This window comes from Elephas maximus, chromosome 4 (genome assembly GCF_024166365.1).
Source record: "Elephas maximus indicus isolate mEleMax1 chromosome 4, mEleMax1 primary haplotype, whole genome shotgun sequence".
NCBI classification, from domain to species: Eukaryota; Metazoa; Chordata; class Mammalia; order Proboscidea; family Elephantidae; genus Elephas; species Elephas maximus.
Genome location: NC_064822.1, coordinates 70,445,208 through 70,466,500, shown reverse-complemented (window position 1 = coordinate 70,466,500; position 21,293 = coordinate 70,445,208). Strand labels below are relative to the sequence as shown.

General features: G+C 42.9%; 1 protein-coding gene across 2 annotated transcripts in view; it reads right to left on the bottom strand.

Annotated features, from left to right (window-relative positions):
- The window catches only part of ETV6 (ETS variant transcription factor 6), a 300,096-nt gene that overhangs the window by 33,197 nt on the left and 245,606 nt on the right, over window positions 1-21,293 (bottom strand). For both annotated transcript variants that reach the window (XM_049882507.1, XM_049882505.1), the window contains exon 4: window positions 16,673-16,807. In XM_049882507.1, the coding sequence (XP_049738464.1) occupies window positions 16,673-16,807 (135 nt within the window). The remainder of the gene's footprint in view (window positions 1-16,672; window positions 16,808-21,293) is intronic.

The window sequence follows — 21,293 nt, the reverse complement described above, 5'->3', positions numbered from 1 at the left end:
TTCCAGGGTAGAGCAAAGGCTAAGATCACCTTTATATCTCACATACCAAGATCACATTCCCACCGTCATGCTTCCCCCAAGGCCATGGATGATGATGAAAGAAGTCAGTCAGGAGGTGCACATCAACAGGCCCAGCAGGTATGGCACTCATCAGCCTCAGTCCACTGTGTTCCATATTCTTCTGGATGGGACTACTTCCCAGCATAATTTCGTAAAAGATTAGCAGGAAGCATGAACAATATAAAGAGCTATATAAAAGTTAAAGGCTCTAGGTCTTGAGGTAGACTCAAAAGAGGATTCATATACACATACTCCCTTTCTGACAGGTTCACCTTCTGCTTGGTTAGGCTGAGTTCCCACCGATCCTCTGTTCACCTGTTTCATTCTATTCATCTCAACACTTGCCAGTGTCATTGGGCTCCTTTGTAGGGCCTGAGAGGAAAGCTGCCCTAGTCTGGAGCCTAGCCACATTTAAGGTCATAAACAATAAACCTTTAAGTAAGTTCCTGGTATTTTATAAGCATTTGGTGAAAGGGGCTGAAAGAAACAAGTAGGTAATGCAGGGCTCTGAGGTTTAACATTCACCACCAGGGGCAGGACTGCCTCCAAACAAGCCGTCTTAGTGGCTCACTACAGACAGCGTATGTAAACCAGCACCATGCAAAGGAGGCCTCCTACTCCTCCAGGCAGCACAGAGGACTCTCCTTTCATTGGCCTGGGAGGATAGCCACTTTTTTCTCCTTCTCAAACAAGTCCAAAAGAAGCAAATTAAGAAATTGACGGATCAGATGTCAAATAAGCCAATCAGACCTGGGGTTGGTGGTGGTGGTAAAGCATGTGAATCATTTATAGGAACTGGGATAAGGATAGCAGGAAGAGAAGTCAGAGAAGTCCTGGCGTGGGGAAAGAGCGAGATAACCATAACCTGTTGCCATCAAGTAGATGCCAACTCCTAGCAACCCCATGTGTTCTAGACTAGAACTGCTCCACATGGTTTTCTTGGTTTAATCTTCTATGGAAGCAGATCGCCAGGCCTTTCTTCCAAGGCACCGCTTGGTGTTTTCGAACGGCCAACTTTTGGGCTAGTAGTTCAGTACTTAACCGGTTGTGACACTCAGGGACCATTAAGACAATGACAGAGGACTTCCTTCCCTGGACATGAATATGAACTTCTCCAGTCCCCTTATCTAAAACAGATCAAATGGCATTTCCCTAGGGGTAAGAAGAAGCTTTTTGAAGAAGCCCTGTCTATGCTGGGAGCATCATTCATGCCTATTAGGGATCTCTTGCCCTTAGAAGGAAAATCCTGGTAGCCTAGTGGTTAAGAGCTACAGCTGCTAACCAAAAGGTCTGCAGTTCAAATCTACCAGGCGCTCCTTGGAACCTCTATGGGGCAGTTCTACTCTGTCTTACAGGGTCACTATGAGTTGGAATCGACTCAATGGCAATGGGTATGGTTTTTTTTTTTTCTCTTAAAACTTCTAGCTTAAGAGCATGAGGAAGCCCTAAGGCTAAAAGCAGCCTCCGTGGAGCCAGAGAAGTTGGAGGAGGCAGGGAGGGTGAGTGGCTCCTCCCTGCCATAGACTGACTGCCTAGATATAAGGAAAAGAGGCTCTGGACAAACCAATGACCCCACACTTCTCAACTACATACACGAAATTCTGCATCAGGGACAAGGGTCAGAGGGTAAAGGGGAAAGAGGTGCCAGAAACCTTCAGAATAGTAGAAGAAGCCTGATAAGGGAGAAAAGGTATTAATTGGTGCCCTGGGGGCTCCTTTACCAGGGAAAACAGGAAGTCAAGATGTGGGCCTGTTTCTCCTCCAGTGGGACCTCTAGTTACCTCCTGCCAGATTCTAGAATTACTGAATTGAAAGGGGCATAAAAAGGTTAATCTTACAGTTCTTAAATGTGAGAGAAGTCAAAACATTAATAGAAAGGTTCCAAAGGGCTCATTCATTCAAGAAACTTTGTGGAGGCCTTACCATGTGCCAGGTTCTGTGAGATAACATAAAATAAAAGCAGTTCTCATGTTAAAATTTGGTTGTGTACTGAAAGTAACTAAGGTTGACACTTAAAATGTATTTTCCCAAAAAATAACGCTACAGATGGTGCATGGTTAATCTGCAGAGGAGTTCTAGGATAATGGCGTGGGGTGGCAACAGGCCCTTCCTATGTACAGGATGGTCAAATCTGGTGTTTGCACAACTGCACGCAGTTATAATAATGTGAATGGGTAAGAAAACTGGAGGGGAAAAAAAAACCCAACGTAATAATGGTAATTGATATCAAATAATGGTAATGAATAACATTTATTGAGTGCTTGCCATGTGATAGGTATTTTCCATATTAGCTCACCACTCCTTTCTTACATCAACCCTATATGATAAACCAAAGGGGAAAAAAAAACCAAACCTGTTGCCGTCAAGTTGATTCTGACCCACAGGAAGCCTACAGCACAGAGTACAACTGCCCCACAGGGTTTCCAAGGATGTAATCTTTAAGGAAGCAGACTGCCACATCTTTCTCCCTCAGTGGGTTTGAACCGCCAACCTTTTGGTTAGCAACCGAGCAATTAATTGTGCCACCAGGGCTCCCCCTATAATAAACACCAAACTCGTTGCCATTGAGTCGATTCTGACTTATAGTGAGAGAAGAACTGCCCCATAGGCTTTCCAAGGAGCGCGTGGTGGGTTGGAACTGTCGAGCTTTTGGTTAGCAGCCGAGCACTTAACCACTGCGCCACCAGGGCTCCCCTTATGTGATAGGTACTGTTATTTTCCTTCTTTGACAGATGGAAACCGAGGCACAAGGAAGTCAAATAACTCACCTAAAGTTATATAATTGGTAAACTGGCAGGGCTGGGATTTGAACCCAGGTGGTCTGGGTCTGGAAACCCTGATGGCATAGTGGTTAAAAGCTACAGCAGCTAACCGAAAGGTCGGTGGTTCGAATCCACCAGGCGCTCCTTGGAAACCCTATGGGGCAGTTCTACTCTGTCCTATAGGATCACTATGAGTTGGAATCAACCAGACAACAACGGGTTTGGTTTGGTCTGGATCTAGAGCATACATACTTAACCATTACGCTCCCTGTCTCTGTCAGGTATTACACAATTACCATGTATAACAAAGATGTCAAACACCAGCCAATGGCTTCCTTGACATTTCAGTCACCAGCACCATTTGAGCAAGACTAGAGAATCTGAATGGTTTTTACAACAACCAGTAATAAGAGGTAGCTTGAACAGCAAAAAACTTCATCTACCTCGTGCCAGTGCCCAGGTGGCAAAATGGCTAAGTGCTTGACTACTAGCTGAAAGGTTGGTGGCTCTTCTGCTTCAGAAAAGTCACAGCCTTGAAAACCCTACGGAACACACATACGGTTGCCATGAGTCAGAGCTACCTTGACCACAACTAAACACAACAACCCTGGTGCCTACTCAGCAGCCATGACGAGGTGCCGGCTTTCCTAGCATGACCTGCTCGGAGGAGCTGGTTCCCAAAGGGAGGTGAGAGCCAGTGTTTCTGTTGTCAGGAGCCAGTGCGTGACTCAGAACTCACTTTTCTCACAACCTGGACATTTTCATCATGCCAAGTCCTTTTATCCTAAGGGAGTCAATGAGCTATATGGGGTAATCCAATCCAATTTAGTGTGTGCTTTTAATATATATATTTTTTGAACTGAGGATATACTTTGGGGCTCTCAAAAGTTATCTTCAACTTTTTTTTTTTATTTGGCAGTTCCAAGAACTGTGAAGTGGAAAAATTGTAAGCAGGAGTACTGGGACCTGCCACAGTGTACCCCAGCCAAGTGACTTGAAAACTGCCTTAGCACAACTCCACAACTTTTCTACTACAACTGCCGTACAGTCAATTATTTAATATGGACCTTCTAGCCATAGTCTTTGTGACTCCCACACAATGATTGGGTGGGACTATGCAAATAAGGTGTTTGTGGCCCACCAAGGGGACTGGACAGCTTGCTGCTAATGCAAGTAAGGTGTATGGAACCTGTGATGGTTAAGGTTATGTATCAACTTGGCTAGGCCATGATTTTCAGTGGTTTGGCAGTAATGTAATGATGTTCTATTTTGTGATCTGATGCAATTATCCTTCACTTTGTGGTGTGTTGTAAAGCCTAGCCTCTACGCCTGTGGTTATGATCCCATTTATTATGTTAATGAGGAAGGATTAAGGTGGGATGTATATTGAGTTATGGCCTTACTAGAGGGTGTGACTCAAGTCACTACCCTTATGCCAGTTACTACCCTTACCATCCTTATTCAAGTCATGCCCTTATTTGAATCACTCCTTTTATCTTACGAGGGATAAAAGAAGGAAGAATCAGAGAAGGAGGGGGGCACTACCACCAAGAAGAAGAGCTAGGAGTGGAGCATGCCCTTCGGACAAAGGCTCCCTGTGCCGAGAACCTCCCAGACCCAGAAGACAGAGAGAGAAAGCTGTAACACTGGAGATGGTGCAAGATGGCGAGAAGTGGAGGCAGAAAGACTGCAGCAGAACCAGAAGACTGGTATGAGACAGCATGGTGGGCTTCCCAAACCACAAAGCGAGGCGGCTACAGTGGGTGTGCTGACCTACGGAGAGGGCTAAGTGCCTTCGAGCTGAGGTTAACTGGTGGAGTGGGGTACCCCTGGGCACTTACTGGTAACACTAAAGAGATCTGTAACACTTGCCTGAGTAGGGCAGAGGCTGTGCTAAGGGGCCAAGAGCCCAAAAGCCAGAGACGCCTGCCTGTGAGCATGGCTAGGAAGAGGCTGTCCTGATTGAAGAACTGTATCCTGAGTCATTTCTGATCCTGAATTGTAACCTGCTACTTCCCTAATAATCCCCAACATTCTGAGTATTGACTGTGAGTTCTCTGTGGCCACTGCAATGAATTATTGAACACAACAGAGAAGTAGAGAGTACCATGAGAAGGGCCCCCTCGAAGTTAAAGGAGGTCAGACGCCTCGGTCATCACACCATTTTTACAACTCTTCTACTCATCTTTCAATCGTTCTCCCCATTTTCAGGGTGCTTGTACAAAAAACATTAATAAATATGTTATTTTGGTGGGTACATCCATGTTGTGGAGTCCCTGGGTTGTGCAAATGGTTAAAGTGCTTGGCTGCTCATCATAAGGTTGGAGGATCAAGTTCACTCAGGGGCACCTTGGAAGAAAGGGCTGGCAATCTACTCCTGAAAAATCAGCCCATTGGGGCACAGTTCTACTCTTGACAAATAATGGCTGCCATGAGTCAGAATCAACTTCATGGCAACTGTTTGGTTGTTTATTCATGCTGTAATTGAATGAACAAGGCACTGGAGTCAACCAGGCCTCAGTTTCAATCTTCACTTTGCTATCTCGCAGCTGAGTGACTTGGGGCCATATTACTTCCCTGCTCTGAGCCTAAGTTTATTCATCTATAAAGTGGGGATAATAATATTACCTTCTGTTATGGATTGAATTGTGTGTCCCCAAAATATGTGTTGTAAATACTAACCTCTACGCAATGGGTTTTTGTATGCTTGTGGTTATAATCTCATTTGGGAATGGGTTGTCTTTGTTACTTTAATGAGACAGGATTAGTGTAGGGTGTGTCAAGCAAGCAAGGAGAGATGGCATAAGATAGATGCCAAGACACATGGAGATCTCTGAGGAATCGGGAAGCAGAAGCTAAAGAGACAAGGACTGTCCTCCAGAGCCAATAGAGAAAGAAAGTCTTCCCGTAAAGCCCGCGCTCTTAATTCAGACTTCTAGTCTCACAAATTGTGAGAAAATAAGTTTGTTTGTTAAAGCCATCCACTTGTGGTATTTCTGTTATAGTAGCACTAAATAACTAAAACAGAATTTGGTATCGGAAGATCTGCTCTAACAGATACCTAAAATGTGGAAGTGGTTTTGGAATTGGGTACTGGGTAGAGACTGAAAGAGTTTTAAGGTGCCTAATAGTAAAAGCCAACTCACAGGGTTGCTATGAGTCGGAATCGACTTGATGGCAATGGGTTTGGTGTTTTCGAATAGCAAAAGCCTAGATTGCCTTCAAGAGATTGTTGGTAGAATTATGGACATCAAAGGCAATTCTAGTGAGGGCTCAGAAGGAAGTGAGGATAAGCATGGAGAAAGTCTCTGTCGTCTTAGAGACTAACATGGTGCCAGCAACAGAAAGTTGCTCGAAGTGTGGGTGTTAAATGTGCTTCTGGTGAGGCTTTAAAAGAAAATGGACATGTGACTGGACAATGGAGGAAGGGTGATGCTTTTTACACAGAGGCAAAGAACTTTTCTGAATTATGTTCAAATGTTTGGTGGAACATAGAATTTGTAAGTGATGAACTTGGTATCTGGCTGATGAGATTTCTAAGCAAGATCTTAAACGGGCTGTCTGGTTCCTCCTTGCTTCTTACAGTAAAATGCAAAAGGAAAGAGATGGGTTTATCAATAAACCATGCAAAATGAAGACAGAGTTTAAAGATTTGGAAAATTCTGTTGTATAATCTAAAGACATATGTCCTAGAATTTTCACTAAGGACGCAGCTACACAATCTTTTATTAATGAGATTAAGCCTGTGACTGATGGATCTAACCAACTACCACAGCAGAAAACTCATCAGCTGAGACTGAAGGAGACAGAGAAAGAATGAAAGAATGCTGTCTGCCTCTTGGAATTCTATAGGCAGGTTAACAGGCCAAAGAAGCTACACCTGCTGTCCTCCAAGAAAAGGACCATCCCTGGGGCAGCTCAGAGATCACAGGAACTGTTGGAAGGAGCATGAGAAGCAGGGCCTTCTCAGTTTCAAAGGGTGGAGCCACCGTCTCCTGGATCTCAAAGGGTCAGGGCAGATTAACCAGTGAGCAAACTATGCATGGGTTTACATTAAGCAAGGTATGCACTGGCTTACTTGTGCTTACTTGTTAATTTCTAGTGCACAATTTCACTTGGGTTCTCTAGGACACATGCAAAAAACATGTGAATTGTGCACTACAGATTAGTAAGTAAGCACCAGTAAGCCTGTGCATACCTTGCTTACTAGGCAATCTGTCCCTGGGTGGGGCCACAGCTTCCTAGGTTTCAAAGAGTTGGATCTTCACCAACTTTGTTCTGGAGTGTGGGGCTGCCGTTAAGGTGTGCCAGGGGGGCGGGGCTGCTGCCCAAAGCTGCTGGCGAGGGGCTGCCATGTCCAAAAGGCAGAAGAATGGGGCTTGTGGGGGCTGAGGAGGGGTGGCCACTCAGATGGACTAGGAGAATGAGGCCTCCTAAAGCTGCAGGAGCAGAGTTGCCATCCCAGAGGACCTGGAAGGCTAAGCTGAAGCCCAGGGCCAAAAAGCCTCCACCCAGAATCCAGAGGCTGTGGCCTGCATCCAAAGTTTGGAGGATGGGGGCCATTGTCCAGATGGTCTTAGTGAAGAGAGGATTATTTTCAAGCCTTGAGAGCTATTGTAATTTGTTCTGGGTTTTGGACTTGCTTGGTACCTGTTATCCCTTCTTTCCCTCTGATTTCTCCCATCTGTAATGGAAATGTCTACTTTGTGCCTGTTCCACTTTTGTACTTTGGAAACAGGTAACTTGTGCTCTGGATTTCACAGGTTCACAGATGAAGAGGACTTTTGACCCAGGATGGAACTTGCCTAAAGTTTCACCTATGGCATCACTAGGGTTGAAGTCACCCAATGTGGTAACTCATGGTGTCACCCCTCTCCGCATGGGCCTCCTCTTGTACCAGACCACACACAATCCTTAGTAATGTTTTCTGTACTACTGTTACTCATAAATTGTAATTCCCGTATACCACTGAATATAATGGCAAAAGCAGTGACATAAACAACTGGCAAAATTAAAATTACATCTTTAAAAACTACATCAAAATGATGTTCATTTTAACATTAAACTTTACCGTTATACGAGATACATTAATGGATTAGGTTTGCATAATCAATAATGGCCCAAACGATGTATAAGTTGTAGACATATGCATATAGGAATATATTCATAAATGAAATAGTGAAGTAATGAAAATAAACAGGAATAAATATACAAGCATTGCAGCACTTAGTGAACATCTTGACTAAATTAGAACTTTCCTTTCCTGGCATTCATAGCTGTGAACTTGTGAATCACTTTATCAAAATCGACTCACTTTTTTAATGTGTCACTATTTTTTAAACCATAGTTCAAACTTAAAACATGAAACTTTCCTTAAAGTCAGATACGTACCTGCAAGACAGTGATGTTTTTAAAGAAAACTACAAAAAGACTAAAAAAACCTGAATTTAAGATTTAAGTTATATTTCTAAACATACATCAAGAAACACAGCATTCCCCCACTTCATATTTTAAACTGTCAATTTCTCTATTTAGCTATCAGAGAGTTATATGATCAACAGTTGTTATATATGTAAGTTTATTATCGATTTTAATCATAAAATAATGTGATAAATATAGTTATAAATTACTTAAATGTAATATTTCTTAGATTATATGAATACCAACAAAGAAGTTGTTTTGTAAAAAATCTTTCTATATTGAATTACTACAGTATTAGTTACAACATCGTTAGTAATGGAGTGGAAGCCTTTTTTGGTTTTCTCCTTTTTTCTTTTACTACTTCATCCTCGAAAAAGTTATTGATATAGGTTTACAAATACTAATTACCACAATTGTAGCTAAAACGCCAGAAAATTTGACAAAATCAGCAGTTAGAAAACACTGGCAGCAAAGAAAATAACAGCTCAAAACCCTGTGATTTGAAGTGTCACTGTAATTAGGTAATAATGACAGCTCTGAGCAGAGCACATCAGAAGGCTCAAGAAGTAAATGAGCATAAAGTTTTAGGCCTGTAGGTACATTGGTAGATGTATGCTGGGCTTATAAAAAATTTTTGTTGTTATAACTAACTACAGATATATATATGTATATACATATATTTTTGTAAGAAATAAGTGTTTATTGTTGTTTTAAGATGCTACATATATGGGGGTAATTATTTTTATTTTTATTGTGCTTTAAGGAGAAGTTTACAAATCAAGTCAGTCTCTCATACAAAAATTTGTATACACCTTGCTATGTACTCCTAGCTGCTCTCCCCCTGAGACAGCGCGCTCCTTCTCTCCACCCTGTAGTCCCTGTGTCCACTCAGCCAGCTTCTGTCCCCCTCTGCTGTCTCATCTCCCCTCCAGACAGGAGCTGCCCACATAGTCTCATGTGTCTACTTGATCCAAGAAGCTCACTCCTCACCAGTATCATTTTCTGTCGTATAGTTTTTTTTTTAGTCCAGTCCAATGCCTGTCTGAAGAGTTGGCTTTGGGAATACTGAGATATTTTTATAAAAAATAATAAATTTCTGCTGAAACACTGCACAAAAATTTTATAGACAGTCATTCTGGTGTCACCCCTCGGACAGTGTCACCTGGTGTGGTCCACACTCCGGTACCCTCCTAGTGAGGCCGCTGAATCTCACCCATATTTGATTTAGATGATACAACAGATGAGATTCTGGACTTGGAGTTGGTTTAAGACTTTTGAGATGATGTGATGGGGTAAATGTGTTTTGCATATAGAAGGACATGAATTTTGGGGGGCCAAAAGGTAGAATGTTATGAATTGTACTGTGCCCCCCCAAAATGTGTTTTAAAGTCTAACCTCTACTCCTATGGCTATAATTCCATTTGGGAATGGGCTGTCGTCTTTATGTTAATGAGGCAGAATTAACGTAGGGTATGTCTTGAGTTATTCTCTTCTGAGATATAAAAAAGATTAAACAAGCAAGCCAGTGAAGACAGACAGGTAAGATCTATGCCGAGCCACCTGGAGATCTCCAAGGAACCAGGAGGCAGAAGCTGAAGAGACAAGGACCTTCCTCCAGAGCCAACAGAGAAAGCCTTCCCCCTTGAGCTGGTGCTCTTAGTTCGGACTTCTAGCCTCCTAAACTGTGAGAAAAAAAAAAAAATTTTTTTTGTTTGCTAAGGCCATCCACTTGTGGTATTTCTGTTACAGCAGCACTAGATAACTAAGACAGCTTCTTAACAGGCTGGCTGTAGAGGTTAAATGATTTAAACATTTAAGTGCTTAGATCAGGGCCCGGCACACAATAAGGACCCAATAAATGTTAGCTATTACTCTGTTATTACAAAATAGATTCATACACCTCATCTTGTTTAATTATCTCATTAAAATTGTATAAGAATTCCCTCCTCCAAAGCAGTCTTTGGGCACTTGGGTTTGTTGGGAGAGTGATCAGAGTCCCCTCAATAAAATAATTATATAAAGAAATGCACGCCACCACGCCCCTCTCCCCCATCTCCTACAAAGAAATGATTTCTCTTCACATGTGTCATTATCTTGTGCTAGTTGCAAGGAGAACAAAGACCAACAGTGTTTTGACACTTAAATTTCTCACCACCATTCCCAGTTTCCATGTCCACGTAGGACAAAGGCTGCATCAGAACTGAACTGCCACCTTAAACCTGTGTCCATTGTTGCAGAAATAATCACAGCACCAAGTATGCATATTTTTTAATTAAAGTTATTAAAAATCCCTCCCACTGTCTTGTGGAAAGAGTTTGGGAGGGAGTGGAGCTGAAGAGTTGAAATTATAGGACAGTCCATCAAAGAGGTTATGGGATGAGAATATTTGAAAAACACAGACCTTGTACCTGTGAGCATGTCTAGTCCTACATGGGGTCAATGGAGCAGGCCCATTTAGAGACTTTAGCCCAGGCTGGAAGCATACTTTAGACTTTCAATCATTCTCTCCATTTTCATCTTTTAATCATTCTCCCCCTTTTCAGGGTGCTTACACAAAAAAAAGTTAATAAAAATGTTATTTTGATGGATGCACCCACGTTGTGGAGTCCCTGGGTTGTGCCAACGGTTAATGAGCTTGGCTGCTTAAACATAAGGTTGGAGGATTAAGTCCACCCAGGGGCACCTCGGAAGAAAGGCCTGGCGATCTACTTCCAAAAAAAACAGCCTTTGAAAACCCTATAGAGTGGAGTTCTACTCTGACACACATGGGGTCCACATAAATCTGAATCAACTGGATGACAACTACTTTTTTTTTTTTTTTAAGCTGAACCACAACTCTCTCAGAAACCTTTTAAATCACTGATACCCCCCCCCAAAAAAATCCAGAAACAGCCCTTGATGACCATCCCCCACCAGCACAGTGGTTCCAGGCAGCTGTGGCCCTAACTTGAACTTGTGGCCTAGGATACTGGAAGCCCACTTGGAGCTGCCATTCCATGTTGTGGATTCTTAGAGCTAAAAAGGGAACATAGAGACCATGTGGATCAGTGGTTTTTAGCTATCGTTCTGAGTGACTGTGGTGCTTCATAGAGGGGCTCAGGGATGGGCTGACAGAAACCTGAGTAGTCTGAGGCTAACATACTTCTACAGAACACTTTTATACAACTCCGTATCCCTAAAATAAATCATCAAGGAAATAATATTTGATATGTATAATTTCACCTTACAGAGTTTTTTTCCCAAGCCCAGCTCTTTCAGTATACTGACATATGCCTAAGTTTATCATGTATTACCACTCATAAGCATAAATATAACATCATTGCTTCTAGAGATAATTCATTCTGAGCTGGGTTTTTTCCCTCAGCATAGAGCATGAGAAAGAGGGGAGGGTTGGAGGTAGGGAATTTGTACTGATTCATTTACCTCTCTACTTGGTCTCTTTGCTACTGTCTTGATCATCTAGTGCTGCTATAACAGAAATACCACAAGTGGATAGCTTTAATGAAGGGAAATTTATTCTCTCACAGTTTACGAGGCTAGAAGTCCAAACTCACAGTGCCAACTTTAGGGGCAGGCTTTCTCTCTGTCTGTTCTGGAGGAAGGTCCTCGTCACCAATCTTCCCTGGTCGAGGAGCTTCTCAGCACAGGAACCCTGGGTCCAAAGGACACACTCTGCTCCCAGCATTGCTTTCTTGGTGGTATGAAGTACCCCTGTCTCTCTGCTCACTTCTTTCTTTTATAGCTCAAAAGAGATTGATTTAAGACACAACCTAATTTTGTATACTGAGTCCTGCCTCATTAACTTAACTGCCAAGAATCCCACCTCATTAACATTATGGAGGTAGAATTTACAACACATAGGAAAATCACAACAGATGACAAAATGGTGGACAATCATACACTACTGGGAATCATGGATTAGCCAAGTTGACACACATTTTTTTTGGAGGGACACAATTCAATGGCACCCTGTATCTGAAGGTCTGGAGGTAGGTAGCTTCTTTATATAACTTCTGTGCCTTTTACAGCTCTTCTCATTTGACACCAAAAATCATACCAGTTGCCATCAAGTCAATTCCCATTCATGGCGGCCTCATGTATATCTGAGTAGAACTGTGCTCCACAGAGTTTTCAATGGCTGTTTTTTAGAAGTAGATCACCAGGCCTTTCTTCTGAGATACCTCTGGGCGAACTCAAACCTTCAACCTTTTGGTTAGCAGCTAAGCATGTTAACCATCTGTACTATCCAGGAATTCATCTTATTTGATACCACCTGATAAAGAGATGGAGGAGCCCTGGTGGCACAGTGATTAAGTGCTCAGCTGCTAACCAAAGGGTTAGTGGTTCGAAACCACGAGCCACTCCGCAGGAAAAAGATGTGGCAGTCTGCTTCTGTAAAGATTATAGCCTCAGGAAACCCTATGAAGCAGTTCTACTCTGTCCTATGGGGTTGTTATGAGTTGTAACCAACTTAACGATGCCAAATATATATATATATATATTTTTTTTTTTTTAAGATAAAGAGCTATACTTCACATGGGATAAAGTTCTCAGGCTCAAAGGCAAAGGACCATAGACTTGGGGGACATCTATGTCAATCAGCACAACATAGTTCTTAAAGACAATATTCTACATCCTACTTTGGTGAGTCGCGTCTGCGGTCTTAAAAGCTTTTGAGCGGCCATCTAAGATATAACTATCAGTCTCTTCTAGACCGGAGCAAAAGAGAGGGAAAAATACTAAAGACTCAAGGGAGCAATTAGTCCAAAGGACTAATAGAACACACGAACCACAGCCTACACAACCCGAGACCAAAAGAACTAGATGGTGCCCGGCTATAATGACTTACCGCTCTGACTAGGATTAAAATAGAGGGTACTGGACAGAGTGGGAGAAAAATGTAGAACAAATGATCAAATTCACAAACAAGACCAGACTTATTGGTCTGGCAGACACTGGAGGAACCCCTGAAGCTATGGCCCCTGGCACCCTTCTAATTCAGATTTGAAGCCAGTCTTGAGGTTGACCTTTCAGCAAAGATTAGGCAGGCCTACAAAACAAACAAAAACACATGTGAGGAACATGCTTCTTAGATCAATCAAGTATACAAGATCAAATGGGCAACACCTGCCCAGGAACACAGATGAGAAGGTGGGAAGGGACAGGAAAACTGGATGAATGGACATGGTGAACCCAGGGTGGAGAGGGAAAGAGACAGAGTGCTGACACACGTGGGTTGCAACGATGCCATGAAATGATTTGTGTATGAACTTTTGAATGAGAAACTAACTTGCTCTGTAAATTTCACCTAAATCACAATAATAAAAAAAGAACTACACTTCTCTTCTTTTCGCATTCACCTGTTCATCTGAGAGCATGCACAGTGTCTGAACAGACAAGGCAGCAGGGCACATGCTCTCAGGTCCTGCTTCCTGGCAGCGGCTTTAAGGAGTGGCTTCTGAGAACACACTGCTTTTAAGAGCTGGGACTGAAGCACTGCTAACTGGTCCACAGGGCAATGAAGCTCTTGACCTCCGCCTCATTAGCTCCATTCTCTTACCTACTGAGCTCACCACCACTGACATCTTAACACTTAGACAGCACAGCTCATTACAGTGTATGTGGTGGCACATCTGAATTTACTTGGTTTGAGAGTAACTCACAGTAACCGGGGCTTCAAACCGGTTTGTTCCGGTTCAAACCCCTGCTGAGAATTTGCATTTCCACCCCAGATATACCGAATCAGAATTTATATTTTAACAAGATCCCATGGTGATTCTTATGTATAACTTCCTGGGAACTTGTTAGAAATGCAAATTCTTAGCAGGAGTTTGAGCTGGAAACTGGTTCAAAGTCCTAGATTAGAACAGCTTTCTCTACTGATGAGCTCCTGCAAACGAGAACAACAACAAACCCATCTACTTATGAGTCAAATCAGGCCAAGGGGAAGGACGGAAGATTTGTGATGAGGTGAGACCAGTAAGCCTCCAATCACATTCGGGAATAAAAAGGGAAATAAAAATTCCAAGTGCGTTTTTTCCCTTTCTTTTAAATAATGAGAGAAAGAAAAGGTGAGAGAGAGAGAGAAAAAAACAAAACACTACAATTATCACACACCCTTTGAATTGGAGGAGCCAGGCTAGGTAATACACTTCTTGTCTTAATGTCAAGCTTCAGTAAACCCACCTCCTCTTCTCTGGAGTGGCTGTTGGCTATTATGCAAGCCGGAAATGCACATGGCAGGAAGAGCAAAAGAATGTAGAAACCATGTTGGGGGTGGGGGGCAGCTGCTAAATTTAGCAAGGGTGAAGCTAGGGGAAGAAAGGATGAGAGAAGCAGGCAGGAAGCTTCCAAGAAATGCTAGTTTATTCTCCATCATGGAAGCAAGGGGACCTGCTGTGGAACACTTGGCACAAAGAAGGGATGTCACTGCCTGGAGTCAGGCTCTCTTTTGTGAAGTGTTAATTAAGAAAACAAAAACCTTCTCATTTTTTAATTTGCCAACAGCAAAACAAAAATATTAACCCTGCTCTTGGGGATGATCCATCAATTTAAGGAAATGCCTCAAGGGATCAGGGTTTTAGGCCCCTACTAATCTGGTCCTAAGGAAACGTATGTGTAAAAAGTACTGGAGTATTGTGAGTTCCCACATCTGTGGTCTAACCAACCCCACCAGGACACAGTAATGATCCTCAGAGGCATGGCTCATCAAAGACTGCTACTATATACTCAGCTGTTAACTGTGAGGTGCTCATAGTAAGATTTTTATATCCTATTTCTGTACCCAAACACCTGCTTTGGAACTATGTCCAGGGCCACACTTCAATTCTGGTCTTTTGTTCTGTTTCCTACCAGTTACTTTCTGACTGCTGTGAATGGCAAGACAAGAGCAGCAAGGGCTGAACTGGGGCATGTGAAATCAGCACCAAAGCTGAGTCCACTGTTATCAGCTTCTTTCGGTGCACGAAGGAGACATCCCTGACCTAACAGAGTTCATATGGTTTTGCAGTGTTTTTTTGTTTCCCCCTTCTCTCCCTCATTTTATTACCCCCTGCTCAAAAATCTTCAATGACTACCTGTTACTTTCCTCCACAGCCCCAAAATCAGAGGCTACTACACTCTGGCTCCAATCCTAGAACTAATTTTAGGATTAGGTCTGCAATGACAAAATGTTGACCATCATCAAAGCAGGATGATGGCTTACAGGGGTTAATCTATTTTATTCTCTTTAACTGGAGTAAATGTATAAATTCTACAGGCACCCTCCCATCAAATAATTAGCATTTAATGGTCCTTTTTTTGGGACTCCCTGAGTGGCATAAACAGTCAAGTGCTCGACTACTAGCCAAAAGATTTGTGGTTCGAACCACCCAGCGGCACCTTGAAAGACCAAAACCAAAAACCAAACCCACTGCTGTTGAGTCGATTCTGACTCATAGGGATCCTATAAACAGAGTAGACCTGCCCCATAAGGTTTTCAAGGCTATAAAACTTCACGGAAGCAGACTGCTATGCCTTTGTCCCACAGAGCAGGTGGTGGGTTCGAACCGCCAACCTTTTGGTTAGCTGCCAAGTGCTTTGACCACTGCACCCCCAGGGCTCCTTTCCTGGAAGACAGGCCTGGCTATCTGCTTCTGAAAGATTACAGTCTTGACAACTCTAGAGAGGAGTTCTACTCTGCACACATGGGGTTGCCATTAGTTAGAACCGACTCATGGCAAGCGCCAACGACAAATGGGGTATGTTTGAAATCTTTCGTAATAGAAGTTGGTGGGGGAGGAGATAAACTGTACAATCCAAGCCATCTGACTGTTCTCTATTCCAAGAATTTACCCCATTCTTCTGTCATTCTATCTGGAATGTTCTTCGCTTCACCCCTGCTCAACAGAACCCTGCCGGGCCTTCAAGGAACCCTCTAGAGCCACCTCCTTATTCGTTGAAGCTGACCGTGTTCCCTGTACCTGGATACGACTTCTCCTTCCACTACCTCTTTGTGGTGCCTCTTATTAGAGTTATGCTTTTACACTTATGCATTTATCTATGTCATTTCTTCACTTCGATTATGAGTTGCAGAGAACTGGGACTATATCTTGGCAGGTCCCCCAGTGCCTTATACACATGGTAAAACCCAAAAAACCCATTGCCGATAAGTTGATTCTGACTCATAATGACCCTATAGGACAGAGTAGAACTGCCCCATAGGGTTTTCAAGGAGCACCTGGTGGATTCAAACTGCCGACCTTTTGGTTAGCACCCATAGCACTTAACCACAACGCCACCAGGGTTTCCATATACATAGTAAATACTCAGTAAATATTTGCTTAAGGAAAAATGAATTACGCGAATAAGAACAATTTCTCAAGTTAGCAATTAAACTTCTTGGATTTGTCTAAATGGCAAGCAAGGAAAACAGAAGCCTCCTGGGGTACCTTCCTCGTGGTTCTGGTGCAGGATGACCTCCGGCTGTGTGTGTATAGAGTTTCCGGGGTGGAAGAATGGTGAAAAAAGAATCCGAGGTTTCCTCTGCTTCAGAATATGCTGAAGGAGTTCATAGAGCACATCACCTGGAAAGAAAAAGGAAATAGAGAAATGGGAATACTTCATCTGACAGCTGTTTACTGAGCCATCTATCTACTATATGCCTGGCACAGTGCTGAGGATACAATGGTGATCAGAACAGGCATGCTACCTCCTTTCATGGAGCTTACAGGGATGACAGGGTGTAGCACCCGAAACTCGAAAGATCAGAGCTATGTGATCTTTTCACCAAACCTTTTTCACTATGAAAGTAATATTCATTAATCGTACAAATCTGAAAAATGCAGAAATCCAGAAAGAAAACAAAAACCACCTATGACCCCATGGCTAAGAGAGAGAAGTCCTGTTAATATTATCTAGAGTTACATTATCTGCAGTTATATAATTGGAAGCTGGCTTTTTAGTGTCTTCTCCAGATTAGGTTTTAAAGATTTTTTTCACATTACTGAACTGCTTCAGTAGCTGCATATTAATGGCCCATCACAGGGATGTACTAGGCTTTATTGGAAATTTAAATTGTCTCAATTTTTGCTGTTTTTTTTTTTTTTTTAGGAAAATATCCTTTCCACATGTATCTTTGCTTGCATTTCCGATTACTCAAAGAAGAATCATTAAGTATGAACATTTTTAATGTTCCATTGACAACTCACAGATTCTTCAGAGAAATCTTCCCCACAGAGAAAAACATATCTTTCTAGCCCACCCCAATCCCAGCAGGAAGGGAATAAATATGAAGAAGAAGTCACCAGCACAGTCAGAAATGCTAACTATTAAAGATGCCCTATAAGGGACTGGCACATTCTGGGATACTCCCCTTCTTTAAAAATACATACAGGCATTTCTCCAAGGCTCTACAACCTCTGGATAATCATCTTTAGATGCCAGCCCCTTTGCAGAGGGTGGTAGGGGATGGTTTGAGCAGGAGGCCCTCTGTTCTGATGTATTTGGTATTGAAAGTGTCCACTGAGTACTTAATTAGCAAAAAAAACTGCCATGGTCTTGTTCCACCCCTTTGGCTGAGATCCAAGTTCAAAACGCAGGTGGGTGCCTCAAAACCCTTTACGGGTGGGTGATTAATCTTTAAAATACCACAGGCTTCTGGCTGTCTCCCCATGCCCTGCCCCACACACAGATATCCAGTTCACAATTGTACCACACAATAGGCCTTTGTTGCTAATTTTAGCCATTTTTTAACAGATACTTTAATTAACAACTTAATTTAATGGCATATTTTGGGCTGTAGATATTGCTTTATTTATTTATTTTTCCTTTTAAACTCAGCACGAACCTTAGACATGCTCCATATTCATTTCTATCTTCCTGCAAACCTCCACTCCTCTACCATTTGTCCACAGACACCAAATAAAGTTTCATGGATGCCCTATTCTAAGTGATTCCTGAGGGAACGCTGTGACCTTGCCTTGACTTTGCTGCAGCCTCTCCTTTTGAATTTTGATTGCTAATGTACTGCTGCTATTTACTATTACGATTAAAAAAAAAGCAAAAGGCTTTAAAAAGCTGAAGGCAGAGTATCACGTGAGCATTTCATTAAAAGGAGATGGGCAGGAAGATGCAGAGGTGTTCTGAGCTGGACTTTTAAGAGTGCGAAGTAGAACAAAGAACCACAGCGCACATAGTACGGTTTTAGATCTGGGAAGGGCTTCAGAACTCATCTACTCCAAACCTAGTAGTCATGGTGATGTTGTCTCTGAAACGCGGATACGGAGCCTGAAATACAGTCCTATTTTAATGATTCATATTTTAATCTTTTACAAAAATAAGCTCCTAATCAACACTTTGTTTCTTTTGGTTTACTGTAATGTCATTCTGAACTTTTCCTAATTTACATGGCCTCACGCTTGCTGGGTTTTATCCTGTGGGTTTGATTGATGTTTTATTTCAGTAGTATGCAGAATAGAAAATGAAAACATTTAAAAACGTGCTCCTGATGACTACTATTACTAAAAAAAAAAAAAAAAAAGGGTCAGTAATTACTGTATTCATTTTGGAAGGGGAGGCCAGGAAATATAAATTTAGTGCCTGTGAGGGAGTTCAGCTCTGTTCATTTAGAAAGGCAACTGGATGGGTGGTGAAGGGCAGCGAATGCAGAGGCGGTGGTGGGGGATGGAGCTCCAGCACTACAGCACCAGGTGACCTTGAGCAAGCCCCTGAATGTCTCTGCAAATGCAAATAATCACACTAACCTCATAACTGTGCTGTGCTGATCAAACGAGGGAAACGTTGTGAAGCATCCAGAGCAGAGTTTGGTGCTCTTGTGGCACCGCCCCACCCTTTGGAAGCTGTGCTCCTGGGCCTGGAGAAGCTCGGTGGTGTAGGGGTGAGGACAGTGGGCTAGAGACTGGGCAAGTCCCTTTCTCTTCCCTGTTTCCACTTCTCTGCCTACATACAGAAAGTCAGGGAATGTAGCAGAACAGATAAAGAGTCTACGCTCTGTGGTCAGATGGCTGCCACCTTAGGCTTGTTTCTTAACCTCTCTAGGACTTAGTTTCCTGGTCTATAAAATGGCAATGTTAACAGTATCTACCTCCGAGGACTACAGTGAGGATTCAATGAGGTAGTCCATGTTATAAACTTATCATGGTGTCAGGCAAACAGCAACAGCTCAGAAAACACTAGCTGTTGATGTTACCACCACCGCCACCACCATCACTATCATTGTTGATATTATTAAAGTGGTTTAGGACAGACCTATAAATCTCTAAGGACATCTTGGATGGTGAACAAAGGGGGTAGGGGATATCTGGGTCAAGACTAGTGTTTGGTTCCTCCTCCACAAAGGGCAAAGACGGTTTACTGAGGCCACTCTCCTACCCTTGGTCTCTGGATACCTCACCCTCGCCTGGTGGGCTAAACCCACAGTGGGGCTGACATGTGCTCTAGCCCATACTTTCCCAGGCCTTCTGTGCTGGCTCTCTTCAGGCTCTCATCCTCCTACTGCCAAAGTGAGCTGGGCAGAGAAGGTTCCTTTCCTAGTATGTCAGGGAAAACAGGAGCCCTCAGAAGGAAGGGGCAAATCAAGCCGAACACTGCCAGTTCCTTAGCTAAACCATAAGCCTATCATGACAACCAGTAAGATAACATTCGTAAGTGCCACTTGAGGGCTGGCTAGTGGATGCGCACATGGCCCCAAAGCTGAAGGCTCTAGGCCAGGGAACAACTTAATTCTAAGACCCTAGACTGTGGTCAGAGCTGGACCAGTGCACTCATAGATGTGTCTTGTCAGTAACCATGGGCACAGTCAAGGAATACAGCTGGCTCAGAACAAAGACATCACTACTATGGGGGAAAAAATAACCTACGGTGCATGCCCTATGTGTGTATGATTGTCAGCAATACAGTAAAGCCTGCAAAAGCCAGGAACTGTGTAAGGCAGAGACCCGCCAGAAGGAACACTCAAATATTTTCCACTAAAACAAGTGATAGAAAAGTGGTAAGACTGCACCTTGTCAAAGGTGGAGAACTTTCAAGACCTGGAAGAACTAGGCAGTCTTGTTGAGTTGACTCTCACAAGTTTCACGGTAGTATGTATATGATCAGGCTCACAGTTTGGAATCTTAGACCTGGAGAGGATCCAGAGGCTCTTTAAGACTGACTCAAATTTCTGCTCGGTAAAAGGTCTCTTATCTCCCTCACCCACCGTGAAGCAGCTTTGGCTGAGCACTTCCAGTGACAGGCATCTTACCACAGCATAAGCAAATACCCAGGCTTAATTCCTGGCCAAAGCACCTCATACGCAGCCAGCACTCATTTATCAGCAGAGGCTGGCATGTTGCTACGATGCTGAACAAGCTTCAGCAGAGCTTCCAGACTAAGATGGACTAGGAAGGAAGGCCTGATGGTCTACTTTGAAAATCAGCCAATGAAAACCCTATGGGTCATAATGGTCCAATAGCAACCAACTGCGGGGATGGCACAGAACCAGGCATCGTTTTGTTCCGTTGTGTGTGGGGTTGCCGTGAATTGGGGCTGACTCGATGGTAACTACAAACAACAACAGTTGATAGAAAGTTCTTCTGTTGGGTTGGAATCTGGCCTCCTGTGTAATTCCACGTGGAGCAACACAGAAGATGCGCCTTATTTACAACAGTTTTCTAAATAAATAAAGATGGCCCACCCGTCCTCCTCCATCTCCATTCCCCCTGTAGTTCCTCTAACACCCAGCCTGTTCTCCTCTTGATACATTCTTAAGAGCTTTATATATGCAAGAGATCACATTTAAAAAGTACTATTAACAGAAAGATCTTCGGAATAAAAAAGCTATTTAAAAATGTTATATTTATTGGCCTATGAAAAATAAAGAACATGGGCCACAGCACTGTATACTTAGCTAATGACCATTGGGTTGAATTCAAAAGGCACTTTTCAAAAATATTCTTGACCCATTTGATTCTTGATAAATTTTCTCCATCTTCCCAGAAAAGAAATAGCTGGTACTAACTGTAAAAGGTGCTTCTATTGTGCTAGGCAACAAAACCAAGGCCTGTTGGTCAA